General features: G+C 45.7%; 2 protein-coding genes across 2 annotated transcripts in view; one reads left to right on the top strand and one right to left on the bottom strand.

Annotated features, from left to right (window-relative positions):
- Positions 1-651: 651 nt before the first annotated feature.
- LOC142767151 (uncharacterized) lies at positions 652-10727 on the bottom strand. The gene is made up of 7 exons (XM_075868374.1): positions 9434-10727; positions 8431-8663; positions 7027-7310; positions 3446-3817; positions 3244-3332; positions 2930-3065; positions 652-1498 (listed from the first exon to the last, which is right to left on the bottom strand). Exons 1-7 carry the CDS (start codon positions 10505-10507, stop codon positions 1182-1184), a joined length of 2505 nt encoding a protein of 834 aa, XP_075724489.1. The 5' UTR covers positions 10508-10727; the 3' UTR covers positions 652-1181.
- A 14921-nt stretch (positions 10728-25648) lies between these two features.
- Positions 25649-26016, top strand: part of LOC119164255 (sodium-coupled monocarboxylate transporter 1) — a 55606-nt gene continuing 55238 nt past the window's right edge. Inside the window, exon 1 of the mRNA XM_037416406.2 lies at positions 25649-25905. The gene's annotated coding sequence lies outside the window, so the exon portion shown is untranslated. The remainder of the gene's footprint in view (positions 25906-26016) is intronic.

Raw genomic sequence — 26016 nt, 5'->3', positions numbered from 1 at the left:
GATGTGTAATATGAACACATCTGATCTTTTATTTATGTGATGTCACAGATTCTCCGACTACATTAGCTCCGAGTTGAAGCCCAATATTCCGGGCAGTATACAAGCCACGGCGGTGGCGCAATAACATTTTGCAGTTGAATACCAGGGAAATATTTCCGTCTTGAACGAATAACAGCGTGACAGGAAACGAGGACGAGAGACGGAGTGTTAGACTACAGCGACAAATCGCAACTCGTTTGCGGTCGCGCCATTATTCGTTCGAGATGGAAGCACACCAACTTACCCAGTTCGCCGTTCTGAAATATTTTCGGTAGAGGTGGCCGTAAGCGGGGTCTCGGCACCCACGAAGTGTTTCCAGCTCCCTAATTGCTTCCGGAGTATGCACTAAACAAAAGCATGGCCTTTGAGAATGGTTTGTCAGCGAGATGAAGCCGTCGCTTGGGTGCACATTTGGATGGTACCAAGAGTTGTAGGGTTCAGAGGAAGTACTGTGATTTGCTGCGCTTTGAATGCGCGTTCCGCAATGCGGTTATCATAACTACGAAGACGAATGTCATGGTAATGTTCAATATAATGACAGATCTTCATGACTGGTCACGTCTTAGTGAAGCAATAGTTTATTAGTCAGAGGCGCTGCAAATGTTTTCGTGCGAATGTTTATTTAGATGACTAAATTTCACTTCAATGCGAATATGTTGCTTGTGTTCCAAGCTTGAGCGTGCTGCATAAGGCAACATATTTACCCCAAAACGTCGTCACAAAACGCAGCCTGCATGACAACACCGCGAATTAAATAACAATACGTTTTAGGAAAGCCTTACAAAGGGCGAGAATAAAAAAAAAGAAATTTGGTTCCACTCCAGAATGAAGATACAAAGGAGCAATACGCGAAAACCCCATGAGTTGGAAACTTAATACGCGTGTAGCATGACATATACGTGAATAATTACATAGGCCAAAGTTTAACTAAACACACTCAAAATTGATTGTCGCGGTATACATTCGAAGAAGCTCGAAAGTATAACCATGTATACACTTATATTCTGCGGAAGCTCATAACCAAAAAAAGTAAATAAACTGATCTAACACGACAATACAGGATTGCGGAAAACTATCGTTAAAGTCTATGCGCAGAGCTTGGGGACCGCATTGGGAAAGCCTGTGATGTGCGTATATAAACACTAAGAGAGACAATAAAAGCGCCAGAGTTCTCGATGGGACACACGGACCTTCATGCCCGACTCCTTCTCGTAGCCGACCTGGCGGACGGCGGCCAGCGCAGGATAGATGTAACTGAGCAGGACAATGATGGGCAGGAAGTACTGAACGATAAAATAGAAGCCGTCCACCGAGTGCGGCGGAAGCGGAAACCGCTGCAGACGCAGGTGCGTGACGGGCAAGTTCCGGTCAGGGTGATGCTGCTCCTGAGCCTGCAGGTACCCCAGTGTGTGTCTGAACACCTGCCTCTGTAGGTACAGGAAACCCTCGGTCACGTATCCTGCGCAACCATGACCCGAGTGAAAACAATGGTTCACATTGAGGTCAAGGACACTGTTCTTACCCTGGAATGCCGGTGCTTCGCTAAGCGTACTGCATTTGTCCATTACTCTTTCCAAATTTGGTTCCAGCTCCGCGTAAAGTATATATATATTGACAGAAACGGCAGTCTCACGGCTACTTCAGTTTACAACTTTTGACGTATTTACCATACGGGACCAATAAACGCTGGGTTAGAAATACAAACTCGGAAGTATTCGTCTATAGACAAGAATAACTGTACTATGTTAACACCATATAATATATAAACATCACATAGACGATAGCTGTAGCTTTCAACTATAACTTCTTGATGGCAACAGAATATTGCAAACTCTATCCTGTATACAGTATATATTGGCACTGCAGCCAAAGCTACGAGCACTTTCAAGGTCATCGATACAATAAAACAGTGTTTCAGCTACTGTAAGTTGCAGTGCAAACAATGAACATATTTTAGCAGCCTTATCCGTTGTTTGTCGTGATATAAACAAAAACTACAGAAGTGTGGTTCCTTAACAACTAACTGGTCGCATATTTGTAAATGGGAAAAAGATGGAGCGCAAGCGAAAAAACACAGGACGAGTACTCGTTCTCCGTGTTCCGTTCCTTCGATTGTGGTTTGGCTTCTTTTGCGCCTTTTTTTCTCTCATTTATAAACACAATCACGTGGAAGACGAAGTACGCAGTGATGGCCGCCATCGTAGCTCAGCTGGTGAGCATCGGAAGCCTTATTCCAAGGTCGAAGGTTTGGTCCCATTTACATCACATTTACGACTAATGACACCCCTACTAATGACACATCTTGGCACTGTTGTCAGTTAACTCTCATTAATGTAATTACTATGTGATGGTCAGAAACATACAAATAGCCATAGGGTTATATGGGCAAAAGTGGAACTGCATATTTCAACCAGAAGTGTTTTCTTTCAGCAAACGAACACAAACAGAATGCGTATACATAGATCGTGCTGTCAGCTAAGCATCTTACTGAAATGGTCGACATTGGTGTTCGCATAAAGGCTAGCTGTACCATGAGGTTGACCAGCGAGTACATGACCCCGTTTTCACAGTCCTCTTTCAATCTACCGACACTGGTTCAGCGTAAAACAGCTGGGGTAAAACGACGCGGGACACCCCAAACACTCGCCTAGACATACCCTTCCTGTTCCACGTGCTTGCTCTCTCTCTCCAACCTAATCTTCAGAGAGAAATGTTGGCAATTAAAAGGGCGTGGTAGTGCTGCCCTTCCTTCCGTTCGATCTTCAGAAAAACCTAAACTACAATCAATCTCAAGTGACACCAAATAGGTACACATTTCTCACGTTCACAAGTAGTCGTCACATCATGCAAGAGTACCTAGGGCGAATGACATGAGAACCTGCGCAGGTACCTGGACTACCGTCAAACTTCGTCTCAGGATGACGTGGAGAGAACAAGGGCAGCATAGGAAAGTTGCTGTCGGTGCTCCATGACTGGTACGGCTCCGCCTGCGACAGCTTCATACGGGGAGCTGCCTTAAGTCGGATCTGCAAAGATTCGAAACCTACGTGGCAGTTCTGATAGGAGAGCTTTTCAGTTTGGCAAGTAGGAAGGGATCCAGCTATCGTCAAAGTCAGCTCTAATACGGTGCTGCGAGCTTGCGATACTTGCTTTGAAATGTATGTCCAAAGGCAAAGTGTCACTGGCATTCGGACCGAGGCCTACAAACACGACGCCTCCAAGGATCGAGTCCCGGTGTGCCATGGCAGCCGTGTAGTGGTCCACCATAGCCTCTTCAGTCTCGAATCCTTGCGCTGGATGAGAGCAGAAATACGAAGTACATCACTTATACAAGGACAATTGAAAACGCTTGAGTAACATGCGTGAGCTCGCGAGCTCTCTATTTTGAGACAGCTGTGCGCCTCACCAGCGAGAGGAGGGTTGGAGTTTTCGGCCAGTGCCTCGAGCACAGCCCTGGTGGCATTGGTTTCCGGCGCGTAGAGCAGCAACCAGCGAGAGGCACTGGGCGGTGGCACGTGGAATCGTGGCGGTAGCCTTTGCAAGGAGAACGGCTCGAAGTGCGTCACGTTCCGCACGTGCGCGTACTCCATATTCTGGCGGGCGAAGACAAGCGTCAGGGACACCGCGGCGGGCGCCAATAGCTCCATCGCGAAGGCGACCCAGTGACGTTTCAGCACGATCACGTAGCACTTCCACACGAGCAGCCCAAGGTGTGTACACAAGACGCCCATTATGGCGGCGACGTCGGTTGTCGGGTGGCTCCACTCTCGAGTAAATTCTAAGAGTTAAAGATAAGTCGGCTACAATCACAAGTACACGTTCACCATTCCCTGGCCGAACAGAATCAATGACGAAAAGGTGATCGATCATTTCAACTTGGGTATAAACGGTTACCCTAAAACGGGATCTGAGGTGGCTTACTTAAAAAAAAAAGTTAACACAGGTTCCTTCTTTTAACGTCGAAAGCTAACTTTCGGTTTACGAGAGGTATGGAAAAACAACATGAAAAATATTGACCAGTTAACTTATAACGCACACATAAAACACCGCGAATAGTGCCTTCAATCGCTTTAATATGAGAACGCAGCTGAAGCGGCTGGGAATCGAACCAGTCACAATTATCGGCCGTGGAACAGCATAGTAGCCCATGAAAGGTTGAGGATTTAACAGCTTGTGACACTCTGGACAGAAGAGCAGCCACCACTGTTGGGTTCGCGCCTCACACTCCTTGGGTCTGGCGAACAGATGTCTTCCTGCCTTTTGTTAAACCTTTGCCTCTTCTAAGGCCGGAGTCGGCACTCAAACGGCAATAAGTACGGCGACATAGCGTGTTACTGACTTAGTAAAGACCTCGCAAACATTGACTGCAAAAGGATATAGCCTCGTTGCGCCAGAGTCGGCACTCAAACGGCAATAAGTATGGCGACATAGCGTGTTACTGACTTAGTACAGACCTCGCGAACATTGACTGCGAAAGGATATAACCTCGTTGCGCTGATCCTCCCGTTTAGGCTTACGTCGAAAATACTCTGGACACACAAAACAACCACAAAGGGGAGGTACTCGCCTTGCAAGCCAGATGGACTTCTTGAAAGACAAGCAAGGTCGCTAACACAGTGATAGCTGTGGTTACATCTACAAGCTGGCTCACCCGCGAGTGCCGAGGTCTTCGTGCTTGGTAGAGGCCAGCGAGCGAGCAGCGCCTGCTTCCGAACAGCGCGAGAATAGAATCCAGCTGAAAGGATGAAGCGCTTGCGGCCACGAGGGCACGGCCCTCACAGCTGCTACTTCTTCATCTTTTTCCTCCAAGCAGACACGCTGCTCGTGCTGGTGGTAGAATGTTCTTACGTTATAGATCGCACAAAGAAAGTTCCTAAAAAAGTAGCTAATCACTCACTCATAGAATTGGTATAACATGAAAGGGAAACGAGTGTCTTCACAATGGTAGTTGAGCTATTAGTGTGCAATGTTTCGTCACAAAGAAATTGATGTTATGGCAACAAACACTAAGGCCAAGTGAAGAACGACAAGCAACTCGAAACTTGCAGCACAAATAAGAGAAAACAACAATAGTGGGTCTTCGTGTGCTAATTCATGTTAGATTATACTTCGAAAGCCGATCCCACAAGATTTTTTCAGTCGTATCGGTTCTGAAACTCCATGATGCATCGTATGGATTATAGTCATCCCCCAATGCTATTTGTTTCTCACAAGATAATAGTACAGAATTAAGCACAGTGTACTCTTGAACAACCATTGGAAAATAAGCATTCACTAGCAAAAAAGGTAGGCAGCTCCAACGCTGAAATTTGACTGTCTAAACTCCTTACTTGACATGCAATTTCAGCTTGATGAGCAATTTTTCAAGTAATAAATACGGCTAAGCCACCACTCCTAGAGGACAAGTCTAACCTAAACATGCAGTAATTTCTAATATAAAAAAACACTTTTCTTGTGAAAGCCAAGTTTCTTGAAAAATAACTACAACTGGAAAATATTGATTACAAAGGTAAGATAAATCAGTAGCAGTTCCACTGCATTATTTATAATCCACCTATTTTGACAAAATACCAGCAGTATTCTCTGCCTTTTCCAAGATACTATCTTTCAAAAACTCATTTCTTGAAGCGCTTTACTTCTGGCATTTCTTGTGTCTTGACCTTGTGACTCAGTTGAAAACTCTGAGCTACAAGCGACGCACGCCGTTTCATACTTCTAGATTCTGAATTCGTTTACAATTTATGGGAACATGAATCAGGACTTCAATCCAAGTCCTGCTCTACTGGTACTATTAGCTTACGATTCATGTTAGACGAACCTGCTTTTGGTGAACAGACATCCTCATCGACAGATATTCTTGCGGGTATAGTTACCGTTGAATCTAACTCTATCGAACGCGCATTAAGCTCCTTAGGTGGAGAGTATGGCGGAGAAGTCATAACCGTTATATAAGGCCCTGAAGAATTGTGTCATCTGCGTGTTCATTATTTGTGCCAATGATTCTGTTAAGGTTGGGAAAAGATGTTCCATTACCTTCGCCATTGACCTTTCAATTGTTGATGCTATTAATCTATCGCCTCATTGAGACTACTCTTAGCACAGGCGTATCCCCGAAAACGCTCTGCAGTGGTGACTCGAGCTTATTGACCAGTGCATCTTCTTCGCTCAACTATTTCCACCATTTGCTTCTCTTGAACCTTTGCAGGACAGTTAATATCGTCAGCTGCGCGAGAACGATTGCGCAGACAACAATGCATTTAATGTGTTTTACCATTCATTGGTGTTATGCTGCCCTGCATAATCTAACATCGGACCACCGATCTGCACCCCTTTATACAATGTGGATGAGGAGTTATCGATACAACCTGGTATATGAGCGGCGACGCCTCGATTTCGCTTGGTCAAGTTGTCTTTCAAGCTGCTGAATTACACCTACTAGCTCCATTGTAAGAGCCAATGCTGCATTGCGGACGTAGACGCAGCGCATGAGCTGCGTGTACGTCCTCTCGCTTGTCTGCTGTCTTGCGTTTGGGCTGATTATTATTATTATTATATGTACTTATGAAAACCAGCTAAACGTTTGTATCCTTAATCTTAAAACTGAGTGTCACGTTTGTATCCTTAATCTTAAAACTGAGTGTCCCATGACCTGCTTCGTATACCAAAGCCAAGGACAACCTTTTACCTGTAACAAGTGCCTAATGCAGTTGGCACTGACTAGTTTTCTCCAGTTAACAGAGTATCATCGAAACGAAGGTTAGCGTGACCGTGTAAACTTATCCACTAGACCGTCTCGACGGCCACGGGGTGTGTTTAGATTAATACAGTACTAAAATCATGGTTCTCTTTTCTATCCACGCGTATCTTTATTCAAAGTTAAGTTTGACTCTAGAGCGGGAACATGTCGATGCACGCGTGTTGAGTCGCTTTGAGTGATTGACACGCAAGCCTCCTGGCAGGCTCGCATTGTTTGAAACCGGTTTGTACCGATCAGGCAGCGGCGTCCGGGATAGCTCAGCGATGACACCTTGAGGCACTGCGCCACTGAGTCACCAGCTGCGAAGTATGGAAACCTGAGGTGTGCGCTGTAACATACGTCGGGGGTGGCCGCCCGACAGAGCCGCTTGCGGGGCTTTGCCAAGCAATTGACCCAGCAGTCACGCCGTGATGAGAACACGTCGCTGCGGTACGAAGGACACAGGCCGGATGTGAAGTTCCACTCGAGGCACGAATGGCCGTCGAAGTGCCACCACTCGCCTGTAACGTCCTGCCTGCGCACCACGGTCATTGTTTTGTTCACGCGATTACCTTCAACAACAACACCAATACCACCACTACTACTACTAAAATAATAATAATAATAATAATAATAATAATAATAATAATAATAATAAACGTGGCTACTTTCTAGGAATCGGTATAACACGAGACTGAAATGTGCTTTTCTTCAAAGAGGTAGTTGAGCGTTCAATGTGCATTGTTTGGCCACAAGGGCGAAGGTATGAATGCTACAGCAACAAATGGCAAAGTTGCATGAAGAACGTCCACCAGTTGGAAGGTTGCAGCGCGCACCTCAACCAGAAGCACGCACGAAATGAGCATACAGAGGACGAGTGGGAACTGACAGATGGCACAGGTCGACTCTTAAGGGGCGCAAACAGAAAGACGCACTAAACGAACGCACAAGTATACCAAGGACACGTGCGAAGAACTGTCCCGATTCTTACTTCTTTGTGTGAGCAGCGTGCCATTTACGTAAACGCAGCCGCAGCAGCGAGCGAAGTGACCTTCGTGTTCTCCCGAATCACGAATCTGACAAGCGCACGCGCTAGAGAGAGACCACACTCCGAGGAGGCAGCGCCCATCGAAACGCGAGAGGAGATGACCTTGAGAGCAAGTCCAACGCGAGAGCATCGCGAACGCGCTGCACTTAATGCACTTCATGCGCACGCAACCGGCTCGCACGTTCTGCGCACTGCCGGCTGCCTGTCCACACTAGAGCGCGGTGACGCTGCTATCACCTTTAGCCCAATCTCAGGGCGACGTTCATTGCTTCTCTCCTCCTGGCCGTATGCTCCTCCTCACCATGCGAGAATGAAGAGCGGCAAGCGCGCGTAGCTACGAAGCTACGAACGGAGTAACAGGTATTGTGGGTGACGAACAGACGAAAATGTTGCCATCACCGCGAACGCTGAGAGACTGAACGGACCCCGGAGGTGAGAAGGAATTTTTTTTTGAATTAATGAGGCAGCCGCGGTCGTAGCACTGCCACGTTTGTTGATCGTGACGGCTCTCTGAACTTGATGCGCACGTTAGCTTGAAATGTTAGTAATTAATCGAATATTGTTTAGGGGTCATGTAAGGCCAGATTTTATTAAACGATCTCCTTACTTTTCGCATTTCCTGAATACCGAATCGACGAGGCAGTGCTCGGGGCTGCTCTCTGCATCGACGCATGTCTGTTGGCAGCTCCTCTTGGAAGTGAACCGGTTACGGCCGCTGATGCAAAGGCCGACCGTGCCAGTGTTCACCGCCACGCAAGCATTTGCAAAGCGCATGTAAAAGAATTCGTTGCGCGGACTGTCGCAGAAGGTGAAGGCGAAGGCGTCGCAAGGTGACCGTGTCTGTAAAAGACAAGATGAGGAGTAATATGTCTTGGTGTTTATGCGAACCAGTACAGATTCAAACTAGTACTGTTTCAAACCAAACAGTGGTATCCATTATCAGTGCTCCAGGTGTTTCTGCTATCTTAAATCTCCTCTTCTATAGGCGAGCCCAACTACATGAGAAAGGAGTACTCCACGTACACCATGTACATTCGACCGTACTTGGCATATATCATCTATAATAGCGATAACTAATAATTAGAGTTTTGATTACAAAAACGATTATGCGACTTCGAAGCATCCCGTGGTGGGGGCCTCCCGATAATTGCGATACTCAGGGGTTCATTAACGGGTACCTTAATTCAGGCGCACAGGTGTTTTTATATTTCGTCCCATCGAAGTGTGGTCGCCATGGCCAGGAATTGAAACCACGCCCTTGAGCATTGCGGAGCGACACCTTACCTGGCAAGCTATACCATGGTAATCGCATGAAAAAAAGTACATATATAGCTAATATTCGGTAATTGTGAGGTTTCGCGTGCCAAAAGCATAGTACGATTTCTAGACACAAGTAGCGGAGGGCTCCCGAGACTTGAATAACCATCGCGGCCGAGATCAAACCTGCAACTTTTGGAGCAGCGCCGAGTACGACGTTATAATTAAGCCACTGCGGCAGACAAACCGCACCTTCAAACCGAGTTAAACGCGTGATAGGCACATGGATAACCTTCGTACTCGCTTTTAATCGGTGTCTTAATATACCAGTGGCAAGTTGCAAATGCACTTACGCGTGTTTCGTTCGAAGCAGCAGCCTTCATGTCCTCGTTACCTTCAGATCTTGTAACTTCACCCTCTTCATTGTCGCTGGCGGAACTGACACCTATCTGTTCAGTTGTTTCTTCAGCGCTACTCTCGGTGATATGAAACGGGGAACGTAGCGTGCTTTTCATAGCACGCTGAGCAGGTCCAGCCGTGTATTTCGCGAGTGGCTGGTGGTCCTTGACGAAACTAGTGGCCTCGTAGTTTCTGTGCCGTGCTGCCGACAACGTCGCCTCAACATAGACGTTTTTCTGAAAAGGCTCTAGCGGAGCGGGAGTACTACGGAAAGGATGTCGACCATCCCCTCGCGACAAGGTTGCGTACAGGTCTGCGCTGACGCCCACCAGAAGCATTGTCATCGCGACGACCAAGAAAGCCAGAAACGCGTGGTGAGTCGCGACGCTCGAGTGTGGGCGCTCTGGCGACGTGGCTTTCTTGCGCTTGCGGCTCGCTGACGACCTCCCTGGTCTGGCAGGTGAATGGCGCGGGCTGCGGCCCTTGCGGCTGTATTTGCGAAAGTAACGCTTGAGTTCCTCTGGCATCCAGTTCGGAGCCAGGCTGCTGATGCTGGGCGCCGTAGAGTCCAGCCGCCGGGCAATGCGCCTGCCCCTGGCCTTAGCAGCTACCGACTGGCTGCTACTGCTGCCGCTTTCGGAGAAAGGACTCGTCGTTACAGCTTTGCCCTTCCGCTCCCGTTTCGTCCAACTTCCGATCTGATCATTTTTATCATCGAACGAAAGAGTGATTGATGGCTGGTGCGTTACCCCCATGTCGTCTTCTGCGGGGGCCAATGCCTCCACGACGAAAAAGCCTGGAAAAGGAGCCTGTTGAGCCGCGATTGTCTCAAAAGGCAACATCTCGACCTGGTGCTGGCAGTCCCGCGAGTAGTAGATGGGATCGCAAGGCAACCATTGACCATTGCTTTCTTCGTGTGAATGCGCCTGGCATGTTGAGTGAGGTGGTGGCAACGGCGTGCACATACAGCGGTGTTCTTGACTTTCCTGAAAGCAATATTCCATCTCCGGTATGACTGTAGCTGCCATGGCACAAATGCGAAAACTGCAGCACGACGAAGATGATTTTAAAAGTGGCACAAACCCACTACGATTATGGGCCAGTAATCGAATGGTGGGGATGGTGGCGGCAATAACATTATTAAAAACTCCGGCAAATTCGTGGCCAGAACGTAGGGCGCTCTCGAGGGAGAACCAGAGGCCCTGTCTTCTCGGAAGTGAAGACAGGAACGTGACTGTCGTTCCTCCAAACCAGAATTATAGATCAGCCGAGGTAGCACGGCAGCGGCGCCGCCACCATTCGAAACAGAAAAGAGTGTATTAAAGTTTGAACGTCGCATTTTTGTCGTGTATTGCAAGAAAACAATCAAACAAACAGATCGATGGATATGTGGGGCTTAACGTCCCAAAACCACCATATAATTATGAGAGACACCGTAGTGGAGGGCTCCGGAAATTACGACCACCTGGGGTTTTTTAACATGCACCCAAATCTGAGCACACGGGCCTACAACGTTACCGCCTCCATCGGAAATGTAGCCGCCACAGCCGGGATTCGATCCCGCGACCTGCGGGTCAGCAGCCGAGTACCTTAGCCGCTAGACCACCGTGACGATGCTGCCAAACAGCTCCCAGCATAGCATAGCGATGCATAGCTTACTATGATGACGATTATGATGATGATGAAAACTTTATTTTGGTCCCGAAAGAACGCAGGGGAGACCCTGCGCCAACCGGCTAGTCCCACGTGTATGGACCGCCAATCCGAGCTTGGCTAAAAGCAACGGGGTGGGAAATATAAGCGAGGGGGAAAATGGACAGAAGGGAAGAGCAGATAGGTTAAAGCATGTTCTCATCTTCTATAGCATAGTTTAGGCGCTACAAGAAGGGGGTATTTGCCTAGCATAGCACGGCCATCCGTAGAATAGTGTATTAAGGGGGCGGGAAAGAGAAATGAGAGTGAAGACGAGTGACTTGAAGTTGAGGAGACAGAAAAGAAAGAGGGCAGAGAGTAAGGCATGACTATTGGCTTGATATATCATCGTTTAGAAAGGGAAGGAGGAAGAGAACTGAGCGCGAGGAGGTGGGAAAGCAGGCACAAAAAGAGAACGCGAGAGGCTAAACCAAAGCATATAGCCATGCTTAACATAATAAAGCAAAGGGTGGGAAAGAAAAGTAAAGTTGAGAGATAAAAGAGCGATGTGGAGGGCCAGAAAGAGAAGGGCAATATAAAAGAGATGAATAAAGAGAGAAAAACGAAAGAAAGAAGGAGAACATGTGGAAATAGAAAAGATGAAAAAAGACAGAGGAATTAATCATCGTTTGCAAGGTGGTTCGCTTTCTTGTCGGCTCCACGGTTTGTAAAGGTTTATCAGGCACGGAAGTCGTTTTTATTGATATGCTTTGATTTATATGTGCGGTTAAACCAACATATGATTATGAGAGACGGCGTAGTGGAGATCTCCGGAAATTTCGATCACGTGGGGTTCTTTAACGTGCACCCAAATCTGAGCACGCGGGCCTGCAACATTTCCGCCTCCATCCGAAATGCAGCCGCCGCAGCCGGGATTCGATCCCGCGACCTGTGGGTCAGCCGCCGAGGACCTTAGCCGCTAGACCACCGCGGCGGGGCCGTGGAAGTGGTTTTAATATTTTAAAAGGGGCTATTATAATCAACGATAGAAGATAGAAAATGAAATCCAAGTGTTCCTTCAATACAATGCAGTTCATAAGTATGCTTGTTCGGTTCTCTATTATAACCCTTTATTATGTGATAACCTGTTTAGTCTTTATGTGTACATAGCTGGGCGTATTTTGAATCTCAAAGACCAAGTGAGCCTTTCGTTCTGTTCGCTAAAGGTCATTTCTCGAGATGTCTTCGTAAACACGGTTGAATATAAGCAGCCACGTGTCGCACGTTCCACAAGCACTCCCCTTTGAATATTTGACTTTAGTTTCTACGTATCTTAAGGGGAGAGTCATTATTTATGACAAAGAAGCACTCACGCGTGAAGCTGTGCACATCTTCCTGTGTGGTTTAGCACGCTTTAAGTGAGCACTCCGACGTCGTCGGTCGCAAATCAGGGGAGGGTGTTGTCTTTATACGTGATTTGAATACTGCGTCATGGCACGCGACAGCAGTTACGCTCGCGTTTTGCAGATGTTCTCGCTTCAAGCACAAGGGCAAGAAATAATGGATCGGGTAGCGATGCCACGCCTCCACAGCGAAGACATGGCCGCGATTAGCTTAATTCAAAGGGTCACCAACGAAAAGAAGTAATGAATGAAAGAAGCCTTGTACCTATGGTTCAAGCCTTTACGAAAAGCCATACCATGATCACAGCGGCCTTTGTCTAGTTGAACAGGGAGGAAAAGGACAAAACAGATGCACTAATTCATTAGATGCAATAATTCATTAGTCCTAGGTCTCCCCTTAATACACCGGCAGCAAAAGAAGGCTTCCTTTGGGAGTCCACAACACGTTGTACGAAATAGTCGAAGCTCAAAAAGTAATCCAACTCGAAAGGCTCTTCATAATTTATATGCATGCTCACGTGCCGACAGGAAAATTATGGAGAGATAGAGAAAGAGAGAGACAGAGAGAGACAGAGAGAAATCTTCATCGAATAATGATTACTTTAGGAATGTGGGGAGGGTCTTTTATTGTAGGAATACTTTGTCCAAGACCGCCCGCCTAGCCTGGATGAAAAGTTCACGCGGGAAAAAAAAATGTGTCGGGCTTGGAGATCGCAGCTGCCTACGCTTCAGTGAGGAGGGACATGAAGAATACATTTAATAAAAAAAAGAATCGTTCTGATCTCGCGCACATAGAAGGATCACTTCTTCAGAACATGCCTTCCGAACATAATCGCCGACTCAGGATGAGCGACTGTCTCGGTGCCTTCCGGCCCTCGAGCCCAACTTTCTGCATGTTCACCAGCTCGTCCTAACGGTGAAAAAGTGCGTCAGTATAGCTCCTGTATAGCATTTGTGCGGATGTATTCGTTGGTGAGAGAGTCAAGCCTCTCGACTAAAGCTTTGAAACAGGGCTTTTCGTTATATTCAGTGGTTCGTAGTTACATCACAAAACTGCTTCTTGGAATGCTCTAGCCCACTTTATGGACTTCATAGTAAAGATTAGTTTTCCTTCTTGCTATTTGCGACCAGTCCGCCATGGTAAAACAATAGTTAAGGTGCTAGTCTCCTGACCCGAAGGTTGCGGGTTCGACTCCAGTCGCGGTGGTCACATATCTATGTAGGCGAAAGAGTAGAGGCCCGTGCATCGTCAGGGCTTGTTAAAAAAAAACACCATATGGTCGGAATTTCTGGAGCTGATATTCATGTCGATCTTTTTGAATGTTAAATCGCAAATACTAGTATTGTACGCGAGGTATTTCTTAGCTTACTGCAAGGACTTAGAACGTCCGTCCATCCGTTCGTCCGTCCGTCCGTCCGTCCATCCATCCATCCATCCATCCATCCATCCATCCATCCATCCATCCATCCATCCATCCATCAATCCATCCGTCCGTCCATCCATCCATCCATTCATCCATCCATCCATCCATCCATCCATCCATCCATCCATCCATCCATCCATCCATCCACCCATCAATCCATCCATCCACCCATCAATCCATCCGTCCGTCCGTCCGTCCGTCCGTCCGTCCGTCCGTCCACGCATCCACGTCTGGGGGCTCTCAAGATTACTCCCTTAAATTGGAGTGAACCAAAACTAGTAGGGCAGGGTAGGATGCCGTAAGATGGCTTGACGAATATGACTCGCTCGTCATGGCATGAATAAAGTCCCAATCTCGTCGCGTACGACATTGAACCCTTTCCGCTAGATGTTTGGCCAAACCAGCGGTCGCGAGTATTTGCCACAGGTATGGTGGTTTCTGCCACGGGTGACTGACCGTTTATATCTCCCCAGAAACGGCGAGAACAGTCATGGGAAATTTTAGCGCGTGAGCGTTCAGAAAAAGCTGACATCGTCAGCGATCACCCAACGAATGCAAAGAATAAATGCCACGGTCCTAGTCCGAATCGAACCACAGCATTCTGCGTGGCAACCAAGTGTTCTACAACAGATAGATCCATGCCAGGTTTCGGAACAACTTTTTAAGTAGACCTTAATGTTCGTGAAGCGCCAATTATGGTTGCAGAGCCGGCTATCCAATTTCATAAGCATGAGATATGCACTATATATAATAAACCCATCACGTATAGTTAATCTCAGTTGTAGTTAAATGCCAACCACTGAAGTTGATTTATGTAGCAGTGCCCAGGGCTGCCATCCCCACTTTATATCGGCGCGTCACATCACAAATATGAAGCTCTGATAGCTTGTATGAAGCACCAGCGCTTCATATCAGCTTACCATTTCTGTCGTTCCTTATGTTCTGCTGATATCGTTACGCAACTATAAACAACTGGTTATACAGAACCCACGCGGCTGTTTAACGTATGTCAGTGAGTGCATTTGCGCCTATCTTTAACGCCTCTTCGTGACGTTTCTCTGAATAAACAATTTAAAGCACAGCCACCTTTCACGGATTTCTCAGGTTACACGTGGTAACTGCTGAATTTTCGCTATTTGTAACTGCCCTGACATATCTGCAGTTGTTCAACTCTTAAGAAAGCGAGACTAACCTTGAACATTTTCACATAACATTTGCATTATTTACGACATTTATACTGGTGAAATTTTTAAAAAAATTGAATATGAGCGCAAATGCTTTTCTCCAAATTTCTGACAATTAAGCATTCGTTCGGTGCTATGCAATTCGCCAACACGTTTCTTTAGTAGACGCACTTAGCAGAAACACTTCGTTCACGCCCATTACTCAAATAATTGCATCTTGCTAGGAAGCGCAGCCACTATTACAAAGAACACACAACATAAGCGCTTGTGTTGTGTGTTCTTTGTAATAGTGGCTGCGCTTCCTAGCAAGATGGATCCTTACAAACTGGCCCGATACAATTGTTTATCAAATAATTGCGCTGTGTTCCACCAGTAAAACAAATGTAACGCCTTCAATGCTTTTTTTTTGTATATGACCTTCTGAACAGCATTTGCCTGGTGCCATAACGGGCATTTCATTTTGAATAACCGTTATGAGATAACATTCTAAACCTCCGATATCATTCTGAGGGACGCTGTAGTGGAATTCTCCGGCCATTTCGATCATCTAGTTTTCTTTACCGTGCCCTAACATCGCACAGTGCTCAGGTCTTTGGCATTTAACCTCCATCAAAATGTGACCACCGCAGCCATGATAGAACCAGACAATGTCAAATGAACACCGTGACCACGTTACCACCGAGGCGGACTGCTTATATTACAGCAGAAAACACAACTCTGTTAGCTAAAACGGTAACATGTATCCCATCTGAAACTTGAGACACGAAAAATGCCCTAAGGGTAACACATGCCATAAACAGCTTTGTTTTCCTGTTCATGATAGTAATGCTAAGTACATTTTTAAAGCCTCAGTTGAGAAACGTATACCGTTCTATCACGAGGCTCTATACTTCAATGTGATTTTTTTTCGCCAAGCCTATAATGAATCAGCGTTGATACTCCGTCAGACGCCTCTCTAATAGGACATCCCGTATGTAGATGAAAGTATAGCGCCAAAGGACCACGCATACGTAATAATATAATCTGGACCCAGGCGTTGAACCCGGTCACTTGGAGTTTACCCAGACAATTTCGCCAAGAGAGCTAACGGGCTATCCACGTCCCTAAAAAGTCACCATAACTAAAAAAACTAACAATGCTATAGCATTCCCTATACACTACACACTCTGGCGATGTTACACATACTCTGCTCCTTAACGCTTCGAAACTGTAAGACGGTGACAATAAGGGGGCACGATAAAGTTTTGACGGACGCACACAATCTTACTTTTCTCGCACACACTTATCCTTCTGCTTTCATTGGAAGTTGTTGGAAGTTGTCCTAAAGTAAATTGCCATAAACGAGAGGCATTAAAGAGCATCTATACAGCCTTTGTATATGCAAATTACGGGCGTGCTATTGTCTCCTGGCGTTTCTAATCTTTTAGGTGCACTTCACGACGACAAAAGGCTGATTCTCGTGACGTATACATGTAGTTCTAACTGTCGATTGGTGCATATACGAAAACTATCAGCTGTGCATTGTCCTCTATCCTGTTTTGCCATGCCGTTGCCATTCCTCCTTGTCCCGCACGACTATCGTATCAAACCCATTTCACTTGGCCTTGTCCATTTCCGTGTGCGCAAAATAACTGTGTGTACCCGACAAGTGCGAAATCTTGATAGCTTCGACGCTTTTGTGCTTTTACTGTACACGTGCTTTATGCGAACGAGTGGCGGGCAGGCGATAATGCCTGTGAGAAAAGTAGTGAAGGTGCGATATGGGAACCACGCTCGCCTTTGAACTGCGAGTAAAGTTTATGGACCCTTTTAGAACCCATATCTAGTTTGGACCGATATCTTACAGCCCTGTAACTGGTCGTCGTGCAAGCTCTGGAATAAGCTCGAGTGTTCGCGTCTTGCGCGCGATATTAACTCAAGGATTACCACCGCGAAAATTCTCGAACACCTAGGCACGGTTTAAGCATTGCTGACAGTCTCTGTGGGCGTAAAATGAATACAAAAAAAAAAGTGAGATAAGAAATGCGCGTGGCAATATCTTGCCACGTGATCGTGACAGCGCTTTAGTCGGATGGTCACGACATCGAAGAAAAACAAAAATTCGACTTGACAGTGTCTGCGGCGGGCCACGCAGTGCTGTAGCAGTTGGATTGTATGCGAAACATCATGGTGACAACATGATTAACTTCAACTGCCATAAAATTTAATCACTCCTGAAAAGCCATAGGTCATGGCAGTGTTTGAAGAAAAGGCGAGAAAATTTCGTTTGAGTGACGCTAAAATATATATAGCAAAAATCTAGCCCCCATTTTCAGTGAGTAGCCTCTCTCAAGTATTCATTTATAATGCTTGTGACTATCACATATGAAACAGACATTTTTAAAAATTCAGTTTAACCTCGCACGTGGTAATGATACCATCGCTGTGCGAAGTTCTGTGCATTCGCCCAGGTACAAGCGACAATGTACTAACGATACGTATCTGGAGCATTCAATAAAACCGTTTACGGAGCCATGCGGAAAGTGATGTAGTTGGGCGAAGTGGTAAATTTTCAAGATGAAATGGAACCACGCGAAAAAAACAGAAAGGTGGAAGAACGTGGCGAAAAATTCGTCACATCACACGCTTTGTTTGTAGCAATCGGGTGCACGCGAAGCAGTCGGCGAGTAACTGAATTGGCTGAATTTGTTGGCTTTGAGCTAAGCGTTACGATGTAGACCGACGTGTTCTTGTAAGTGTTGTAGTTGTGTCCACTGTGTGGGCTAACTAAGTAGTTCGACTACACTGACGTTTAAAAAGTCACTTGTGGTCTGACGTGACGTCCGAACTCACGTTAGAGCATGGACGCCAGTATGATTGGAATCAAGTGCACTTAATGACAAGGTAATGTGAATTTCATACGGAAATTTTGTTAGGCCATAACCCGGGAGTCGGGGAACGCTTGAGTACAGCTTCCTAAAGCATAGGAATATAAATGTAAAGTTTATTAGGCGTCTATAGAAGCAGAGCCGAATGTGGAACCACAATCGCCTTTCACCCGACATCACCTCTGTATCGGAGGAGCACATACGTAATGTTCATTGCTCTGTTATAAAATCAAATAGCCAGCTGCGAAACTACAGTTCACGTTGAACCGACATTACGCCTGCGTGGGGCCTTTTTTGAAAGCATACCTGGCGTGACCTTGTGCTAGAACACCTGAATGTCATGCACAATGCATGGGTTTAATTTCTGCTGCAATCCTAACACTTTTCTTTGCATGGGTCGTTCCGCCATGGTGGTCTAGTGGCTAAGATACTTGGCTACTGACCGCAGGTCACGGGATCGAATCCCGGCTGCAGCGGCTGCATTTCCGATGGAGGCGGAAATGTCCTATAGGCCCGTGTGCTCAGATTCGGGTGCGCGTTAAAGATCTCCAGGAGGTAAAAATTTCCGGAGCCCTCCACTACAGCGTCTCTCATAATCATATGGTTGTTTTGGGACGTTAAACTCCACATATCAATCAATCTTTGCATTGGTCGGGCCAACGCTGCTGATATAGGCTTTTTTTAGTACTCTCACTCTTACATCGTCAATGTCTGTTCTCGCCATTCTTGGGTACATATAAGCCGTATGTCATCTGTGGCATACCAGCATAACGCGACCCGTGGTATACGCGTATGTACTACACGTACCCGGAGGAGAGATTTTCACAATGTACGCCACAAGAGTTTCATGGCATCCATGTAATGACCAGACAGTTGTATTTGTAAATAACCTTCACAACTTCCCAATTTTCATCTATAGTAACCCAAGGAAGCGATCACGAGAGCACCCAGATGTAGGCGGCCGTATGGATAGACATATAGAGACGTAGATTAAAACGCTAAAAGTACCTTTGGTTTGCTTAAAAATGCCTCACATTTGAAACATCAGCCTCTGCCCAGTTTTTTGTAGGTTCCTTATTTTACGCCTACGTTTTATTGTTCTGTTCCATTTCGTCATGATTATACAGCTACTGAGATATTTCTGTGAGAAAATTAAGCAACTGACAATATTCCCCACCCAATTAAATTCCAATGCCGGCGGTCTTCTCGCCAAAACGCCACTAGAGTTAGAGATCAGACGAGGATAATAAAGCTAAACAGTTCGAACAAAGTGGGAAAACTATTTGCGTTAATTTTGCTCGACTTTTTAGAGGTGTATAGCTCGGTGAACAGATACCTCCAGGAACAATATTTAATAAGATGTAATTACAGCAAATGACTCAAGCACACCGATGAACTTGCGCCAGGTATGTTGTAGCTTACAGCCCCAGTTCAGCGAAGTAATCAGTTGAAAAGAACTCATGTTCTCCTTAGCCGTCTGGTCAAATCCCGTCCTTCAATGAGCGAAAAGAATACTCCACCACGACTGTGAATTCCCGTGTCTTGCATTGACTCAGTAACACAGAGGAAATTGTAAACGACAGGCATCGAAAACCGAATCGTTGAAAAAAATCATGGCATATCCACGAAGTGAATAATGATGAGTAGGCGAAGCAGTGAGAACGTGCGGTGTTTCCGCAAATCACCCGTAACATTGACCACTCACGCGTGCAATGAGTGACAAAGAGGTGTATGCAGTTACATACAAGGTTTATTGGTCACAAATGGTATGGTGTGTTGAGTTGTGAATTTCGTTTGGCTTCATTGTAAAGCTTTTTGGCATCGAATTCAGGCTTAAGTGTGCAAAGACGAGGTCTGGGCACGTTCCTTTGGTGGTTGTCGGCTGTTTGCTGTCATACGAAGTGCATCGCAGGACATCTTGAGACGTCACAAGCCAGTCGTTGTTCAAGGTCATCATCTTAATCGTCATCAGCGTCATTGTCATCACGCCAACGGAAAACCCTCGACCTAAGGGGCTTCGCCGCTATTCCACTTGTGAACATAGCATTGATCGATTGAAACTGTCGTATAGAATGCCTACTGGAAGCACAGTAGCGCAGTACTTCCTATGTTATAATTCGTTTTGTGAATCAGTGAAGGGCCCTGTTAGGCAACAAGTGAACCTACTCACTTTATCAATGTCTTTGTTGCTGATGATGATCAAATATGTCTGAGCGCTTTGTAATGGACGGGTCTTTAAAACACCCACAGGTTGCTCAATTAAAATGTTTTGACGCTCATCTAGTGTTTCTTTTCTTTTTTTTTCAGTAGTTTGAAGCAATGGCGTTTCTCGGTTGTTGAAGACTTGCTTGCCACGCATGCAGCAGACCTGGGCTCTATTCTCACTAGAACTGAAGATAATTAATCATTAGTTTATTCACATTTTCTCGATTCTTCAGTCATGAACAGTGCTGACATTTCGCTTGCCGCCATCGTAGCCGACCCAGACGCCGACACCGGAATTTTGGCGAGACGAGCTCTTTAACGCCACCGCGAGACAAAAGGCACAAGTTCGAGGGAAGATGGAAGCTTCAAGAGACGAAAAGTTTCTGGAACACGGGGCGTCTCTGAAGCCGACACCTTGACAAGTGTTCTTTTCTTCGAGGTTGCAACCCGGAAGACAAAAAATCACAGCATATCCACGAAGTGAATGATGATGAGTGGGCGAAGCTCCGGAGGTAAACCTGGTAAACCATGAATCCTCCGTACATTTTGCCCACTCGATTTTATTGCAACGCTCCCCCTAGCGTACGTCGCCGCACTATATCGAACGATGACACGCGCCATATGTGGCATCATTCCTATTTTATAACCCCTCGCATCTTTCATAATCAACTACACGTACCGCCGTCTAGTTTATAACATCTTGCATCTTTTGGATGGATGGATGGATGGATGGATGGATGGATGGATGGATGGATGGACGGACGGACGGACGGACGGATGGACGGACGGATGGATGGACGGACGGATGGACGGACGGATGGACGGACGGATGGATGGATGGATGGACGGATGGATATGGCTGTACCCTTTAGATCGGGCGGTGGCTAGCGTAATACTTAATGCCGTCAGCTACAAGTACCGCCATCTAGTGAACACTGCAAGAACTGAACGAGAGGTGGCTACATACAGGGGACGCACAGCCCACGCCTTAAGGAGCTTCGCTCCTAAAAAGACCACTGGTCGAAATGTCATCTGTCGACAGCTATTCTTGAACACGGCTTGTATAGACGAATTCCACCGGACGTACGTCACGAAAATGCGGTGGCGCTGACTTGGTAGGCAAAAGACGTTTTGCCTACCAGACAGACTCTGCTGGGTTTTCAATGGTGCATGTGTTGTTCTCAGTCCAGCAACGAGAAAAAAAAAACGCTATGCTGACAAGCTGCGTCGTGGTTGGATGTTAGTCGCGTCTCACAACTTAGTTTTGTTTGTTGGCGGACATCGCAGCCCTCAACGCTTATGGCGGAAGTTACGTGCAGACGTCGCTATTTTACCCATAATGTCGACGTCGGCCTATCTGTGTTTACAAACATGGAATGGATCTATACACCCCGTGTTCAAGAATTTCGCATCGAATGTCAAGGCAGGTACGTAAACATTCTCCGCCGCTGTCTAGCGTGGGTGTAGAAAGTGTGAGTGATCGTGCCATGGTATTTGATTATCGATTCAAAATGTGAAAGCGCGTTATATGGGTTGGTAAAGTCCTTAATTATCCGAAAAGCTCGAAATACACGTGTTTCGAATCAAAGAGCACGGTGATCCATTAGGCCCCATCCTTCTCATTGAACAGCCCCTTCTCTCGTTCGAAGGCTCGTGTTATTCTTCAGAGTTGACTTGTCAAGATGCAGTAGCAATTCATAGGGTGAGGGAGCATGGACATTTGAATACGCTCGCCTAAACTAGTAGGAGCCAATGGGACGCCTCGTACGAGGACAGAAGAATAAGGTTTGACGACACGAAAACTGCGAGACGCGGGGTTTGAACAATAGAGAGAGAGAGAGAGAGAGAGAGAGAGAGAATGTGTGACGCACAGACACACGCGGAAACGGATGCGCTGCACTCCGTTGACGGGGAGGTTGAGCGGCTAGTGCTTACGTATGTATATATTTTGTTCTCCGATTCGTCCTCCAATGAACCTTTTTTGTTGTTTTTTCAAGCAGCGAAAAACAAATATCTTGCTTTCTTTCAAGAATACATGTTCGTGTTAATCACGTCCATGCGAAATGTCACCGATGTCTCTATACGCATGAATATCCTGGAGAAGCGAGGGTTGACCCGCATCGCAAGAAACTTGTTGAACGTTAGTAGAATCCACCTTTCGTGTCGCTCATCTTATGGACGGAAACAGCTGGAGAGTTACCCTTAGGTATATACATTCTTTATTTCTTGTTGCTCCGCCAAAAAGGACGTTGCCACCTTTAAAGTTATCATTTTTAGCTGTTCGAATCGCTAGCTTTTATTTTAGTTCTAACTACACAAATTTACATGAATAATTCAAATCTTTCTCTGCCGGCAGCAAATTATCTCTTCGTCCACTTTGGCTTCTTCGCATTTAGACCACAGGCATTGCAAATAAGATATTTTTTTTATTTTACAAATACTGCTGGCCAGAGGCCAAAGCAGGAAGGGCAAGATAATACAGTTGTCATACACATTTCAAAACAACATCAACAATAAAGACAGTAAAAAGTGGAAAGCGTGACATATTTATACAAAAGCAACAAAAGGAAAGAGTGGGGAGGGAAAAGAGGAAATAGTTAGAATAGTTAGAAAAACAACTTCAAATTTCAGCGTAAATAAGATCGGGAGAGTGTAAACTGCTTGCAGGCAAATCGTTCCACTCTTCAATGGTACGAGGAAAGAAGGAAAATTTGAACAAGTTAGTACGAGCAAAATATGGTGTTAAAGAAAGTGCGTGTGAATGCCGAGTCTGGCGTGTTCTTAGTGGTGTGCGGTAGGGGTGAGGGTTCAGAGCAAATTTGCGGTTAGAAAGAAAGTTGGTACAAAAATTTGAGACGTAAGAATCTGCGTCTCGACTGCAAAGATGTGATACCATTTGAAAGCATTACACTAGTTACAGAACTACCAGCCTTGTAAAGAGAATAAATGAAACGAACTGCCCTCCGCTGAATTTTTTCTAATGCATCAATGTTAGTTTTAGTATAAGGATCCCAGGCAACGCATGCATATTCTAATTTAGGGAGAATCAAGGATTGGTAAGCTAAAAATTTCACTTTCATAGGAGCATCCTTAAGTTTGTGCCTTAGCATGCATAATTTGCGGAAAGCTGCAGAAGAAACCTGTTTAATGTGGGAATTCCAACTTAAATTATTCGTTAGAGTGACACCAAGATACTTGTATTCCTTAACTTCTTTAAGAGGTTGGTTAGAGAGCGTGTAGTGAGTACTGTCTTTTTCTTGTTAGTGACATGGAGCAGAACTGATTTATCCAAGTTTAGTTTCATCCCCCATTGATTGCACCATAGACATATATTGTTTAGACTGGACTGGAGAGCTGCTTGGTCATTAGAACTAGTTATCGAGTTAAACAGAATACAATCATCTGCAAAAAGTCAAACGTTAACAGGTGGGTTTACGCAATTTACTACATCGTTACAGTATATCAAAAATAGTAGGGGACCGAGTACACCGCCCTGTGGGACACCAGAAGTAACCGGCAGAAGAATTGAGTTCTGATTATTAATGCACACAAACTGGGAGCGATCAGTCAGGTAGTTACAAATCCAGGCTAATAGAAAATTTGGAAGTCCAATAAGCTGTAATTTAACCATAAGTTTATCATGGGGGATGCAGTCGAAAGCTTTGCAGAAATCTAGGAATATGACATCTACTTGGCCGCCCTTATCAATCACAGATGCAAGAGAATGCATGACTGTACATAACTGAGTTACTGTCGACAAGCCCTTTCGAAAACCATGCTGATACGGAGATAAAAAGTTATGCTCATCTAGGTGTTTTGATATGAATGTTGTGACAATGTGTTCGAACATTTTGCTACAAGACGATATAATCGAAATTGGCCGATAATTGGAGACAAGAAGAGGGTCTCTCTTTTTGGGAATCGGCTTGACACGAGCCATTTTCAATTCTTTAGGTAACGTTGCAGTACGGATTGAAGCTTCAAAAATTGTAACAAAGTATTTGGACAAGGGCTCGGCATACCGTCGAAAAAATTCGTTCGGTATTCCTTCTGGCCCACCGGAGGATTTTACTTTTATTCGAAGAACCATGTTTAAAACTCCTTCATATCAAATTAAATTTCCTGGTGGAGTATCTGCGGAATCATGCACAAAAGCCACAGGCTGAGAAGACTGACAGAAAACACTATGAAAAAAAGAGTTAAAATGATCAGCAATCGCTTTCGCATCCGATACCAGAGAATCGTTCACAGAAATGTGTTCTACGTTCTTTTTGCGATCGCTAATGTAGGCGCAAAACTTCTGCGGGTCATTTTTAATAAAATTAGCCAGTGTGGTATTGAAATAAAAGCTTTTCTCGCGTTGAATCGCTTCGTGTAAAGCAGACCGGACTTCACCTAGGCGCTGGGAAGCTGCCCTCTTTTTTCCGAGACGTTCAGCCTTTCGTTTTAGATGCAGTATAGGTCTCGTGACCCACGGAGTCACAATACTCTTCATAAGGGTTATTCGTGCATGGAATAATATATATGCAATACTCTTCATATGCAATACTCTTCCTGTTAATGTTTTTAATGTTGCTCTCATAAATATTTTGTCTAAGGAAAAAAAACGAGCACTCAAAGATACCTTTTTTTTTTTCGGTTCATAAACTATACAATGTTTGCGTTTATTGACTGCGTTGAGTTAGAGCATTATTGGCTTTCGTGCTCGTGGCCTAGAGTTTTAAACCCATCAAAACATGAATTAAATTACAAAAGACACTGGTTCCCTCTTAAGCCCTAATATATGTTGAAGCTCGTTATTTAAGTTATAATTGATTCCTGAAACGTCAGATAATAATAAATTTTTGACATTCATTGCCTCTTTAGGTCATTATCTGTCAAAAAATACTACGATTGTGCCTTACTTTGCGAATAATTGTATGAGATGTGCTCAATTCCCCTGCGTAATTCTTTCATCTGAAAGGTTACCTTCGAGTCAATGAAGTAAATGAGCGGTAAGGTATGCGAATAGAGTAACGCGGAGTGAAACATCAAAACTTCACTGCGCACCTCAGCCGTTAACTTGTATTTGGGACTCCCTTTCACTTCAATATTGAACTTGAATATTATAACAACCACCGCGACTGTTAGGTTTTCGTTCCGTGCTTCACGTTGAGTGATATGGGAAGCTTCACTGACTGCAGCGGCATACAAATTGGCTGACCAACGCTCTCACGTGGACAGACATTCGTTAATGACGCCGCTTCGAGGCACCGACAAAGAGCGGCGAGGGAACGCACGCACGAAAGGTGCGCTGGAAGTGAAGCGAATGTCGAAAGCGTCTGACGGCAAGGTCTTTCTTGGAGGAGGAAACACTAGCACGTTTTGCTCTCTCTCTCTCGCTCGCCTTTTTTTTTTGTTCCTCATTGCCGCCGGCTGACGAGGGATGCCGGCAATGCAGCAGCTCTCCCGTGGAAAGCCCAGCAGCAAGGCAAAACTGCATACATCGCAGAGTGTAACTTCATTCGCCGCGCGGCCACGTCGGATGCAACGCCGGCGCTCCCGGAGTCTCACCGACGTTTTGCATCGCCTGGCCTGAATACTTGGCCCGTGTTCGGCAGTGAAGTGCTGCCATTTCACAGTGCCACGGTCGACGACACCGCCGGCTGCTAAGTAGACCTGTTCAGTGATTCTTCTCTCTTCGTGACGTCTGCGGCAACTGCAATCAGAATGTGAGTACGCGGCGGCGATTTCCACACATTTCGCATTAGGATTCAGCTTTCGCGACACTTTCTTCAGAACAGAAACACGTGGATAGTTACCCTTAGCTTGCCTTGTAATGA

The sequence above is a fragment of the Rhipicephalus microplus genome, chromosome 1, assembly GCF_043290135.1.
Source record: "Rhipicephalus microplus isolate Deutch F79 chromosome 1, USDA_Rmic, whole genome shotgun sequence".
NCBI lineage: Eukaryota > Metazoa > Arthropoda > Arachnida > Ixodida > Ixodidae > Rhipicephalus > Rhipicephalus microplus.
The sequence above is the reverse complement of the archived record's forward strand: the minus strand, read 5'-3'. Positions and strand labels throughout refer to the sequence as shown.